The sequence below is a fragment of the Monodon monoceros genome, unplaced genomic scaffold (genome assembly GCF_005190385.1).
Source record: "Monodon monoceros isolate NGI ecotype Baffin Bay Population unplaced genomic scaffold, NGI_Narwhal_1 Super_Scaffold_4, whole genome shotgun sequence".
Classification (NCBI taxonomy): domain Eukaryota; kingdom Metazoa; phylum Chordata; class Mammalia; order Artiodactyla; family Monodontidae; genus Monodon; species Monodon monoceros.
In genome coordinates, this window is record NW_021703781.1 from 51,449,873 (window position 1) to 51,464,833 (window position 14,961).

Here is a 14,961-nt window from a genome sequence, read left to right on the forward strand (position 1 = left end):
CTATAATGGCTAAAATTAAAAAGACTGACCATATCAAGTACTGAGGATAATGTGAAGCAACTGGAACTCTTATAAATACAATGCTAGTGGGAATGTAAAATGGCAAAACCACTTTGGGAAAGTTTAATAGTTTCTTGAAAAGTTAAGCTATAATATGACTCAGTCATTCCACTGTAGTTATTTATCCTAGAGAATCAAAAAATATGTCCACACAAAGATTTACATATGAATACTCACAGCAGCTTGATTTGTATGTAATAGCCAAAAACTGAAAACAATTCAAAAGTTCATTTCTGGGTAAGTGGATAAACAAACTGTGGTACTTCCCTTACAATAAAATACTACTGAGCAATACAAAGGAACAAAACTATTAATATATGCAACAACATCAAGAGATTTTTAAAATAATTTTCTGAGTGAAAAAAGACCAAAAAAAGATCATACTGTGTGAGTCTACTTATATGAAATTCTAGGTAATGCAAACTAATCTAAGATGACAGAGAGCAGACCGGTGGTTACCTGAGAATGAAAAAGGGAAGGGAAAAAGAAAATTTTTAAAGTAAAAAAAAGAAAAAGGAAAGAAAGAAAGAGAGGGACTTCCCTGGTGGCATAGTGGTTAAGAATCCGCCTGCCAGTGCAAGGGACACGGGTTCAAGCCCTGGTCCGGGAAGATCCCACATGCCACAGAGCAACTACACCCGTGCACCACAACTACTGAGCCTGCACGCCACAACTACTGAGCCCACGTGCCACAACTACCAAAGTCCGCGTGCCTAGAGCCCGTGCTCCGCAACAAAGAGAAGCCACCGCAATGAGAAGCCTGCGCACCGCAACAAAGAGCAGCCCCTGCTTGCAGCAATCAGAGAAAGCCCACACGCAGCAACGAAGACCCAACACAGCCAAAAATAAATAAATAAATAAATAGATAAATAGATTAAAAAAAGAAAGCGGGAAGGAAGGAGGAGGAAAAAGGGATAAATTACAAAGGTATATAACAAAACTTCTGGACTTGATAACTTTTTTAAAATTGTGGTGACTGTTTCCCAAATATATACATATATCAAAGCTTGCCACACTTTAAATAGATACAATTTATCATATGTTAATTATACCTCAATACAGCTGTAAAAACATACAGACCAAAAAAAGGCATAAAACATTCTTCATTCACTGCTCTCGGCATAAATCTGAATTCCGGGCAGAAAGGAAAAAAAGAAAAAAAAACTAAAACAGATCATCACCACCACCAGCACCACAACAAAGAAAATGTGACTTTAAGTGAAAAACTGAATCCTAGTTTTTTGCTTGGTAAAAGCGGGATAATGCATACCACTATCTCTATCTCTTTGAGTTCTTCTGAAAACCAGGTGAGACAAGGGGTGTGAAAGTGTTTTGTAAAGTACAAAATGCTATGCAAATGTACCTGTCCTTACTATAACTCATCTTGTTAGATATGGCACATCACTTCAGTCAGTTGAGATCATTTTAGATGCTGTCTTCATCATTCCATATTACTAGTCCCTGCCCCACACCCATCTCATGTCCTTGTTCAATTTAATCATCAGATCACTGTGCCTTTACATGTCATCAACAATGATTTGAATAGGTCAAAGTCAAGAGTATCTGTCATGTTCTACTAAAAGGTAGTATGTGACATATTATGGGTAATATCATACCAATACTTTAATTCTATAATTATTTACATGTTTACCTGACTGTACTATTCTACCCACATTTCTCCATCTTGTCCAACAAGATATAATACTTTATTTACGCTCTTTGTTCTTCTAGTCTTGCTAAAACCTACCGAAGAGAGGAACTGAAGGTGTTCTGGCATTTTTGTTTTAATGAATCCATAACAGCTCCTAATGTTCATTACTTCCTGTGATTTAAAAAGTAAATTTTAATAACACATTCTAAAATCTTGTGCCTCATCAACATCAAGTTCACTATGTTTTGTAAGGGAGAATCCACTTTCTTCATTTTCCTTCTAGAAAAACAATTTGCCTCTGTCTTACACAGTTATTCAAGCATTACTTATCATCATGATCTCTCAGTATCTCTAAAAGATCAGTTATATGAGCAACTAAACTTACTAAGGCAGCTGGGTACTCCTGTACAATCAATCCCCTTATCTAAGGCTTCACTTCCCTCTTATCAGGGATTATTTCCTCTTGTCTTTTCTTGTTTGAAGGTTATTTTATTTGATGAAAAATAAAAAGAGAAAGAATGAGATAGAGCGATTCTTCTTTTACTCTGTTACATCACTGATCCCATGTAATGAGCCTTTGGTCTTGCTATCAAAATATTTTTACAAAATCCTTTTGTTAGCCTTAGCACTTGTCAAGAGTTCAGGTTAGGAAACGGAGGTTTTCTAACACTATTTTTATAGACTTTAGTATTCTTTCATACTTAGGTATACTGTACTCTTCTCACAACCTTTGAGAGATCACAAAATAGCATGTATCCATTACTCTTTGTCTCCATTTTTTCCTCATTGTGTTCATTTCTGATTATATATCATGAAGTTCTTTTTTTTTGTAGGGGGGCGGGTTACGCCACACGGCATGCAGGATCGTAGTTCCCTGATCAGGGGTTGAACCTGCGCCCCATGCAGTGGAAGCGCAGTCTTAACCACTGGACCACCAGGGAAGTCCCCATGAATTTCATTTTTGAAAACCTCAAATTCTCAAGCCATTTTCCCAGTTATGGCCCAAGACTTGGGTCATGAGAGAGCATTTCCCTAAATATTTGTGAAATCTGATTTCCTAAAACCTCGGGCCTATTTCTGGTGATTCCCCTCCCAAGCTAAAACAAACCTCAAGATGACAAATATTACATGGCTCATGACCCCTGTTACTTCTCCATCAACTATTCTACCCATTAAGAGACAAAACCATAAAGTATGATAAGTCAAGGATTTATCAGTGCATTCTGAACTGAATAATATTTAGATTAGAAAGTTTATTAGTTTCTATGCTACCTTGCCTCTGAGTTTAAAACTCTGCAACTTGGTTCTTTGTCCTCTGAAAGCCTCCAGTAACATTAAATTAAGAATCTGAGATTTACAACCCACAAAAGACTTGATGCCTAAAATGTTTTTTTCAGAATATCCTGGCAAACCCTTCCTCATTCCCAAGAAACTCTCATAGGACCAAAAACTCTGGGTATAACACCTAAATCATTTCTGAACAAATTCCAAAGGAAAAAGGTTTTACCTTACCAGATACAATTTAATTTGAAGTACACTCTCTCTGACTCTCTGTATAGTACCTCTGCCAGAACACACCAACTTCAGAAACAGGTATGTTCATCTCTGAACAGTCTTTGACCCCAAATTTCATTTAAATGCTCTCTTACATTGTTTTGTAATACTCTCTAGGAACCATGCCTTAAGCGTGGCACACTAGACATTAGCTGAGATTACTACCACCACCCTCTACTTATGTTTCTTTTACCTTTATTAACCTGCTAAGATTGACTATTATTCAACAAGTTTAATCTGGCATGGATTTAATGGCTTTTTATGTATAATCAGGTACACATGAGCAGAGAATTTGGGGTCCAGAGACAAATTTCATCCATTTTCAATCTTATCTTGGGCTAGTCCTGGGGACAAAAGCAGTATTCTGACAAGACTCCAGATCCCAAGTGGGCAAAATCCCCATTGTTCTGGTGCCTCTGTAGGGCAAGACAGAGGCTGAAGTCACTATGACTACAGCTGGATTAAGCCTTCAATTGTGGAATCTCTGAGAAAACAGAACCAGAGCTAAGATCACCAGAGAAAAGGCTCAATGTCCAAGAGATCAAAGGAATGGGGGACAGAATGAGCTAAGGCCTCGGGAAGAGCATATAAGAGTATCTGAAGACTCTGATTTTCAAACTAGGCTATTTTAGTAGGAGAACCAGCTTCTCAGACACATGTGGTCTGGGAGCTTTTCAGCTGACAGATCCATCCTCAGATGCTGGGAACCAGAATCAGGTAAATAGTAGAGACTGGGTTTAAAGCAGGACAGATAAATTGGCATAGGATGAAGCCCTGGGCATTGAAATTTTTTAAACTCCCCAGTGACTCTAATGTGTACCCACGGTTGAGAACCATGGAGTTTGTGAGAATATATAACCATTTCCTTTATAATGTCAACAAGTCAAATAACTTAAAATATAAGTTTAAGTAGTTAAAACACTTAATGGACAACTAGGTCAAACATTCACATCAATTCCTAAATTTCATGTTCTAAACAAGTTCTGATACTCTTAAAAAGAGGCAAAAAATGTTAGACCACACACCTGATTAAAACTTGAGGGCAGTGGAATGCCCTTCACTCAGCACTCCCTCATTATAAATTAGAATGCAAATTAAGACCATGACATTGTAGGAGGCTGATAAGCACCAACAGCCAGTCTTTTATACGCCAAAGATCAATTTTACAAACCATCTCTGGCTCAGCAGAGAGTCTGATATTGTATTTGAATAATTAGTAATTATTAAATTATCTAAAGGCAAGTTACAGTGAATATTAACATTTAAAACCCCATTTACACAGTGGTAAAATTTATAATTTTAGTGAAACAAAGCATATAATTTTCACCACATCAAATTCAAAACTTTATGATAAAAATTATAACAGAACCAGAATTTTAATTTTTAAAACATTATGAAAGTAATTAATTCAGCAGATCATCTTTAAGAAGTAACTTGAATCTCTCTATATACTTCCTGATGGCCTGGAACTACTATGAAGCAAATTCTTTTCCAGTTAATTAATGAATGTAATTAATTACTTTACCCTTTCCTAACCTTTATCAGTTACTTTGCCTTGCAAAAACAAAAAACAAAAGCTTTCAATTTTGAAGCAATCTGCAAAATATTCCTAAATAAAAAATATGAAAGACTTAGTAAAAATATATATGCAAGGTGTCTTTGAAAAACCTGGACTGTAAAACAACCAATCATCTGGAATTTCTGTGAAACCATTCAATAACTCCCATACGATAGGAAGAAAGCCAAAACGATTAAAATTCAGATGGAGATATGGGTTCCAGTTACAGTTCTGCCATTAACTATCTGTATGACCTTAACCAAGTTAATTGCCTCTCTGAAAAGCAGTAACCACCTTCCAACTCGCATACATATATGTACATATGTGCGCAAGTTTGCAAAGTGTACATTAAGACTAAAGTCTACTCCAGGCCTAAAGTTGTTTCTAGTAAAAAGACAACAGGAAGAATCTGAAGACTGTGAGTTAACTGTGTAAAGCGCCAGTATTTCTGTGCTTTAGCTTTAATATATTTAAATAATCTAAAACATTTCAAACTCTGTGATAACAGGTAAGATATGAGATAGGATTTTAATATCTATAGCACATATATTATCAATATTAATACAGATGCTTTCATAAGGTTCTAAAAATAGTACACTATTACCAAAAAAAAAAAAATGTTATGGAGAGTCTTCACTTCCTACCACTGCATTCACCTACCACATTAAAACACCCATGTTGCTTGTGTGTCATCATTCTTCTAAAATAAACTCACCAGTTTATCCCTAGCTGTTCTTTCACTTTATTGGTTGACAGAATCAAGAAAAACTGTTCTTTACCTAACTTTCCAGGACTGGGTAGGGACTGGCTGCAAATAGCAGAACTCCTAGTTAAGAGGTTCTCTGGAGAGACAGCAGGCCTCACATTAGAGAATGCTTACACTCTTTCAGTTTAAAGGTAAGATGCAAGCAACTCACCATTGTTCCAAAAGGAATAGCTCTCGAAGCATGGTAATAAATGGCTATAAAATTGATGAAGAAGGCAGTGCCACACACCATAGCTGGGATGAGGAATGCACCAATGAACATCTGCTTTATCCATCTCCTTCCTGAAACAAAAGGGAAACTATAATAATCAGAGAGCTAGGTAGACAGACAGACATATATTAATGTTTAAAAGGTGGTTATTTAGTACCAAATTATCTAAAATTTTAATGTAAAGAACTTAAATTTGACATCCTAATAGCTGTTTCAAAACAACAGCTAATAAAGACCAGTCCAACTATTCAAGTATGTCTAGTGGAAACACGCTTTTGATGTGGGTGTACTGGAAAAGAGCAATGAACTATGGTAAAATATTCTGGTGTTTTGTCCTGATTCTGCCACTGAACCGCTGTGAACGTTGGTAAACCACTCAATCTTTCTGGGCTACAAGTTGGCCTAGAAAGGTGTTTTCAAACACCTAGGTGTTACTTGGAGTTCTGGAGCTTCTAAGAGGTGCCCATGAAGTCACCAGTAAAGGAAGGGCCCAGGTCCTCCAGCCCTGCTTCAACAGAACAAGTTCATTTTCAACAGTTTCACACATTGTAGTTTCATATATGCTCCCATTTGAAAAGAGGGTTACACTGCTTTAAACAAACAAACAAAAGTTTAAAAACCCCTGGGTTAATGTTCCCTAAATTTACTCTTAGCTCTATGATTATAAACATATATTTAAATTCATTTCTATGTTTCAAAAGGAAAAATCAATAGAATGTGTTGCATGAGCTTCCTCTCAGCAATCAGAACTAAATATTTATAAGTTTTACTATTTCTTTGAACCTCTTTGTATTGCCAAAATTCTATTTACTGAGAATCTATTATTTAAATAACCCAAGGAAAGAATTTTTAAACTATGTAATCAAAAATTTTTTAATCAAGTTCATAATGACCAGAAGCACAACAGGAGCTAGCTTTCTAACCCAGCAGAGCGCATGAGCAAGCACACCTCCGGGACACATCTTCATACTGCTCAGGAACGTAATGTAAAGATTTAACATGGGATCACTATTAAAGTTCAGCCCCACAACCATAAGCAACAGGACCCAAACAGAAAGTGCTACAGGAAAAACAAGCAATATCCTAATTTTTATTTTCTTCTATATAAAGTTCTTTTCAAACATCTGTCTCATAAGAATTACTACCCCAGATCTTGACATTCTTGCAGAAAAACTCCTTGATTCTGAACTTTTGCCTCTATTTAATTTCTTTCTCAGGTACGTTTCAAGAACCCCTCCTTTCTAAACTAATACTCAGCATTTGAACAAAGCAAAAAGGGTAAGAACTAATTAAAATGATTATTTCTCTTATTAAATTCCAACTCTTTCCTAGCATTCTCTTTTCTTGCACTTTCCATTATCTTCTCAGATTCAGACACGGGTTAATAAATTCTATGTTCAGCTATATTCAACTCTCTCTTTCTCCCTTTCCCTCCAACAGTCAAAAAGAATCCCACGTACGTTCCACTGGGTACAATCAGTGGCCCAGGCATCTGCATTGTGCTTCCTACTGTTCCCCAACACCCTTGGAGACTCTGGTCTTTAAATTGGGTCTGGAGCACTATCCAGTGCACTGAGGACAGTATGAAGTCTTTGAGCTCCACTGTAGTTCAGATCCTGAGATAACCTGAAGAATCCTTGATACTCTGGGCTGACCTCTATATTCGCCTGGTTTTAGGGATCGCTCAGACAAAATATCAGGACATGATCAGACCTCCTCAGGGCACTGTCAATCAGAAAATAACCTTTAGATTATTCCTGGTAAGATCTGATACTCCTAGGCTTAGGTCTGAACTCTGTCAACTTTCAAGAATAAGTATAGTAAAGTTTGGTTGGGTGTTCTTAACTTGCAATTGGACTAAAAGCAAATTTATGTCCAAGGATGAATAAATTTCCTGTTTTGAGTAATCTGTTTCTGCTGTGGAGACTTTTTTGGAGGTCATAAACTGTACAATTCTTAGCCTAACTAGTTTTCAGGTTAAATTCAAAGTAGGAGTTACCTTAGGCATCCTTATTTCCTCAGGATGGTAGACCTGTGTGCTAAGACTCATTTCCCATATCTAGACATAGAACAGAGAAACTGAACAGCTAACTAAAATAGTCAGGAATCTGCAATGATACTCCCTCAGGCAATCCAGAGAACTATCTCTGCTGAAGGTATACACCACATTAAGTCTGGTAGGACCAATTTTTTTAAAAAACCATGGTAAACCAGGATATCCTGAGGGAATTTTAATGCTCTGAGCTCCTACAGACGATATGTCTAGTCTACTAAAAGAAGGCAGGATTCCCTAATGACGACACTGCTTAGGATGGGCTGGGAAAATCACATTAAGAAATCTCTATCCTTAGGAATATAATTTTAATGTCTTTCAACAACCCGTCATTCATAAACTAAAATATGCTAATCTACTACTTTTAGCACGTTTCTGACTCCAAACAATTACAGGGGAAAAAAAGGAACTTAAAAACCCTGAATGCCATCACAGAAAGAAACACCAAGGAGTGGTGTCCTCATATCATCCATGTATACCCCGTCATTTCCAGGTCACGATAGTAAAGAAGCAAGGGGGTATTCAAGATGAAGCTCTCTTAGCAAAAGATTGTGACAGAAAATCTTTGTGCATGTCCTTTGATAAGTATTTAAGAGTCAACAGAAGTAAACAGATTTCCTTCCTATGCTCCTTCACTGTCCAGACATTTATCCATAAACCATGAAACATGCCTTTACATTCGGCTATGAAGCTATATATTCTATGTGGAAACATCCCATGGAGCACTACTAGGGAACTAGGCACCTGAAAGCAAAATAGTATCAATAACTTAAATACACTCTCTCCTACATGTTCCTCAGGGCTAATTCACAGTGGACAATGGAGAAATCTATTCATTATTCATAATTTTAGGAAATAAAATGCAAGGATTCCATAAAAGCAAATTAGAACATATAATAGGTATGGTGGAGATTATGTGAAATGGGATAACAAAGGACTTTACAATGGCTGTACTGCACATTTTAAATTCCATATACCTCACAGTGTAATATTAACATCTATAATTAAAAATACAAAGCAGTAACTCATCAATTACCTCCTTGTCTAGCATACAGACTTCCTCCAAAATAACCATTCACTGGAGATGTAGCAGCATAGACAAATATGGCTGTACTGAGCATTGACCCCCTCCTAAAAAGACAAAACAACACATATGATAAACTAAAACCAACGATTTAAAGAAAATATCATATAGTCTATCACATTAACATTAGTTTAATTTCAAAAATAAATTTAGCAGGAACACAAAAGTATCCTTCTGGACTACAAAGGACCTCAAAAGGTCGCCTAGTGAAAGAATTTCTAGTTAAAATTGCATTTAAATAATAACAGACTGATCCTCATTCTTTTTAAATTTGAAGTTAAATTTCATAATATTCTAAACAAATATTTCACATTTCTTTGGCAAACATATTAGAAGCTGGCACTAAAACTGTTTTGCAACCCTGTGAACCAATCACATCATATGGAAAAGGATATTCATCTGTTAAGAAAAATAATTAGAATACTCCTCTTTATAATTTAACTGCTGGAGATTCTTGCCTGCTGATAGAAATAAAATGGAAGTACTATAACCTATATTATTGCTATTACTTTAAATGGTATAATACTGAGACTTTTCCTATTTAGTTTCCTTTACACTGTTAAAAACGTTTTTTAAAATCCACAGGTCCACAAATCAACATTAACTCAGATCAACAATTTCTAACCTCCTCTTCCAATAATATCTAAGCAATTCAGACCAACTCCCCTATTAAATAAAACTGGACAAAATATTTTAAATGCCTAATTGCAAACAGAAATATTAAAATGATAAAATGACAGTATCATTTGCCATAATAAAGAAATGTACTTAACTCACTACAAATAAAGATCATTTCTGAAACTCACCACAACTAGGAAGGTAAAAGACTATAGACAGAAAATATAACCTTGTCAGTTTGAGATAAAGAATACTATTTTAAATAGAATTTACAAGAGTATCACACTAATGTGTGCACTGGAAGGATACACAACTTTCAAAAATTAACCACCTTCTGGATAATAATTATTATTCCATTCCATTGTCCACCTACAAAGGAATCATACAGTCTTGAAACATGTACCACTCTTCCGTTCAAACAATTATGTTCCACTTCTTAAAGAAGATACATAAGTTAAAACACTGCAATGTTTAATTACACCAATATATAGCTAAATACAAGTGTCGCATAATATAAAAGTCTGTCATTCCCATGTCTAGAAGACTGTGGGTCTCTCAAAATCAATCAGTTTAAAAACCAGATTTGCCCACAGCCAACATCATTCTCAATGATGAAAAACTGAAACCATTTCCTCTAAGATCAGGAACAAGACAAGGCTGTCCACTCTCACCGCTGTTATTCAACATAGTTTTGGAAGTTTTAGCCACAGCAATCAGAGAAGAAAAAGAAATAAAAGGAATCCAAATCAGAAAAGAAGAAGTAAGGTTGTCACCGTTTGCAGATGACATGATACTATACATAGAGAATCCTAAAGATGCTACCAGAAAACTACCAGAGCTAATCAATGAATTTGGTAAAGAAGCAGGATACAAAATTAACACACAGAAATCTCCTGCACTCCTATACAATAAGGATGAAAACTCTGAAAGAGAAATTAAGGAAACACTCCCATTTGCCATTGCAACAAAAAGAATAAAATACCTAGGAATAAACCTACCTAAGGAGACAAAAGAGCTGTATGCAGAAAACTATTAGACACTGATGAAAGAAATTAAAGATGATACAAATAGATGGAGAGATATACCATGTTCTTGGATTGGAAGAATCAACATTGTGAAAATGACTATATTACCCAAAGCAATCTACAGATTCAATGCAATCCCTATCAAACTACCAATGGCATTTTCCCCGGAACTAGAACAAAAAAGTTCACAATTTGTATGGAAACACAAAAAACCCCGAATAGCCAAAGCAATCTTGAGAAAGAAAAACGGAGCTGGAGGAATCAGGCTCCCAGACTTCAGACTATACTACAAAGCTACAGTCATCAAGACAATATGGTACTGGCACAAAAACAGAAATATAGCTCAATGGAACAGGATAGAAAGCCCAGAGATAAATCCACGCACCTATGGTCAACTAATCTATGACAAAGGAGGCAAGGATATACAATGGAGAAAAGACAGTCTCTTCAATAAGTGGTACTGGGAAAACTGGACAGCTACATGTAAAAGAATGAAATTAGAACACTCACTAACACCATACACAAAAATAAACTCAAAATGGATTTGAGACCTAAATGTAAGACTGGACACTATAAAACTCTTAGAGGAAAACACAGGAAGAACACTCTTTGACATAAATCACAGCAAGATCTTTTTTGATCCACCTCCTAGAGTAATGGCAATAAAAACAAAAATAAACAAATGGGACCTAATGAAACTTAAAAGCTTTTGTACAGCAAAGGAAATCATAAACAAGACGAAAAGACAACCCTCAGAATGGGAGAAAATATTTGCAAATGAAGCAACTGACAAAGGATTAATCTCCAAAATTTATAAACAGCTCATGCAGCTCAGTATCAAAAAAACAAACAACCCAATCCAAAAATGGGCAGAAGACCTAAGTAGACATTTCTCCAGAGAAAATATACAGATTGCCAACAAACACATGAAAGAATGCTCAACATCACTAACCATTAGAAAAATGTAAATCAAAATTACAATGAGGTATCACCTTACACCAGTCACAATGGCCATCATCAAAAAATCTACAAACAATAAATGCTGTAGAGGGTGTGGAGAAAAGGGAACCCTCCTGTACTGTTGGTGGGAATGTAAATTGATATAGCCACTATGGAGAACAGTATGGAGGTTCCTTAAAAGACTAAAAACAGAACTACCATATGACCCAGCAACCCCACTACTGGGCATATACCCTGAGAAAACCGTAATTCAGAAAGAGTCATGTACCACAGTGTTCATTGCAGCTCTATTTACAATAGCCAGGACATGGAAGCAACTTAAGTGTCCACCGACAGATGAATGGATAAAGAAGATGTGGCACATATATACAATGGAATATTACTCAGTCATAAAAAGAAACGAAATTGAGTTATTTGTAGTGAGGTGGATGGACCCAGAGACTGTCATACAGAGTGAAGTAAATGAGAAGAAGAAAAATAAATACCATATGCTAACACATATATATGGACTCTTAAAAAAAAATGGTTCTGAAGAAACTAGGGGCAGGACAGGAATAAAGATGCAGACGTAGAGAGTGGACTTGAGGACACACGGACGGGGAAGGGTAAGCTGGGATGAAGTGAGAGAGTGGCATGGACTTATATATATTACCAAATGTAAAATAGTTAGTGGGAAGCAGCCACATAGCACAGGGAGATAAGCTCGGAGCTTTGTGACCACCTAGAAGGGTGGGATAGGGAAGGTGGAAGGGAGACGCAAGAGGGAGGAGATATGGGGATATATGTATAGCTGAATCACTATGTTATAAAGCAGAAACTAACACACCATTGTAAAGCAACTATACTCCAGTAAAGATGTTAAAGATTAAATAAATAAATAAATAAATAAATAAATAATTAAAACCAGATTTGTTTTTTCAAGTATCCAATTAAACACTGCAGGTACTAACTTATTTCTTCCAGACTATCATTAACAAATTGATCCATTCTGTTTATAACTGGGTGTGTGACCACTGACAGAGAGTTCAAAAACGCTCATGTGACTGAGAGTCCACAATGACTACCAGCGGGTTAAGTTTGTAGTCCCCAGAGACATTTCCACTAAAGGGAAGTGTGAGTATATAAGTTACAGTTTTAAAAATCAGACATACCCTTGCACCTCTTTGTTCATAAATATTTTGTGGGTATTTTACACCCAAAATAGACCATTTTCATCTACACTGAAAAAATCTGCTGAAGTGGGGAACTGTCCTTCTTGTTCATCTCTCCAGGACTGGGGGTCAGGGGAAGAGGGTGATATCTAAGTAGCCGCTTCACCTACACGTGCCATCTCACCACTGCAAAGCAAGTTTCAGCACAGCAGCTGCATTCTACCAGACTCACCCATACCTTCTCAAACACCATATGCCTTCTCAAGGGCTAATATCACACTAACCTGCATCCCTGCATTGATGTTGATCCTCTACCTATCTAAATATTTTCTTCTTCCCTGATTGCTATGACCATCATTGAGCAAAGTAATTTTCACATGTTACATTATCTGCTTTTTATCCTCTAGAATCCTTTAGATTCCTACTCTGGAGTGAGTCTTACAAATTTTATGTGCAAGTTTTTCATTTTCTCACCGCTTTGTATTTTTACTATCTCTATCTTCATTTCTACAGTCCAGAAAATTAAGAGACACGTTCTAGAGTAAGAGTGCCTAGGTTCAAATCCCAGCTTACTAACACCCTTTACTAATAGCTATGTGATCTTACTCAAATTACTTAACCTCCCTGAGCTTTACTCTTCTCATCTGTGGGATGCAGACAAAAATAGTCCCTTTACGGGGCTGACGTGAGGATTAAATGAGCTAATGAGCATAAAGCTCCTAACACGGAACCTCAATAATGTTAGTCATTTTGATATAATAATAATACTGATATCATATCATAATAATACTGATATCATAATAATACAGCTGTAGTACTTACCATGTAAATGATTAAGTATGTTCACTTCAAATAAGCTCTACGTAGAACAACTATCAATAATAATGACAGGCTAAAATAACAATGCATGACTTGCCTACTAATACCATCTATTAGATGCGGTTTCTTATTTCTAAAAGCTGAAGGTCTATAAGCAGAACAGCTTTGGAATTAAAAAATGAATTGCCAACGCTGTAACCCTAACGTTTCAGAAGGAACAAAGCAAAAACTTGGATTCTAGGAGAGGTTACCCACTACTAACTTATAAGACTGTGACTACTCCAAAGAAGACATACAGATGGCCAAGAAGCACATGAAAAGCTGCTCAACATCACTAATTATTAGAGAAATGCAAATCAAAACTACAATGAGGTATCACCTCACACCAGTTAGAATGGGCATCATCAGAAAATCTACAAACAACAAATGCTGGAGAGGGTGTGGAGAAAAGGGAACCCTCCTACACTGTTGGTGGGAATGTAAATTGATACAGCCACTATGGAGAACAGTATGGTGGCTCCTTAAAAAACTAAAAATAGAAATACCATATGACCCAGCAATCCCACTACTGGGCATATACCCAGAGAAAACCGTAATTCAAAACGAATTACTACCCCAATGTTCACTGCAGCACTATTTACAATAGCCAGGTCATGGAAGCAACCTAAATGCCCATTCACAGACGAATTGATAAAGAAGATGTGGTACATATATACAATGGAATATTACTCAGCCACAAAAAGGAACAAAATGGGGTCATTCGTAGAGACATGGATGGATCTAGAGACTGTCATACAGAGTGAAGTAAGTCAGAAAGAGAACAACAAATATCGTATATTAACACATATATGTGGAACCTAGAAAAATGGCACAGATGAACCAGTTTGCAGGGCAGAAATAGAGACACAGATGTAGAGAACAAACTTCTGGACACCAAGGGGGGAAAGTGGCGGGGGGTGGTGATGGTGGTGGGCTGAACTGGGAGACTGGGATTAACATATACACACTAATATGTATAAAATGGGTAACTAATAAGAACATGCTGTATAAAAAATAAATAAAATTCAAGAAAAAAAAAGACTGTGAGTATACAGTCAGTGTCAATTCCGTAGTGATGCAGTTAATCCAGTATTTAATGTAAAGCATGACTTCTTGAAAGATTTGAAATGCTTTTCTTGAATTTGGGATTTCATTTGAAATATATTATATCCTAAAATAAGAACTACCTACCAGAACACTGAAGTTTAGGTTTTGGCCAATTATTTTAAGGTTCATGCGGTAAATAAATTACAAAGGTTATATTAAAGAAATATGACAGAAACTACAGAGAAATAACTTTGTTGATTAATACACATTCACTGCAGTTCAACAAGCACTGATTGAGTACCTTGCATATACGAAGTTCTTGAGGTACTCTCAGAATGCAAAGATAAGACCCAGTCCTTGCTCTC

General features: G+C 36.3%; 1 protein-coding gene across 2 annotated transcripts in view; it reads right to left on the reverse strand.

Moving 5' to 3' along the window:
- The window catches only part of TM9SF3 (transmembrane 9 superfamily member 3), a 73,422-nt gene that overhangs the window by 29,804 nt on the left and 28,657 nt on the right, over nucleotides 1-14,961 (reverse strand). For both annotated transcript variants that reach the window (XM_029245415.1, XM_029245416.1), the window contains exons 8-9: nucleotides 8,890-8,984; nucleotides 5,741-5,871 (exon numbers count right to left, since the gene is read on the reverse strand). In XM_029245415.1, the coding sequence (XP_029101248.1) occupies nucleotides 5,741-5,871; nucleotides 8,890-8,984 (226 nt within the window). The remainder of the gene's footprint in view (nucleotides 1-5,740; nucleotides 5,872-8,889; nucleotides 8,985-14,961) is intronic.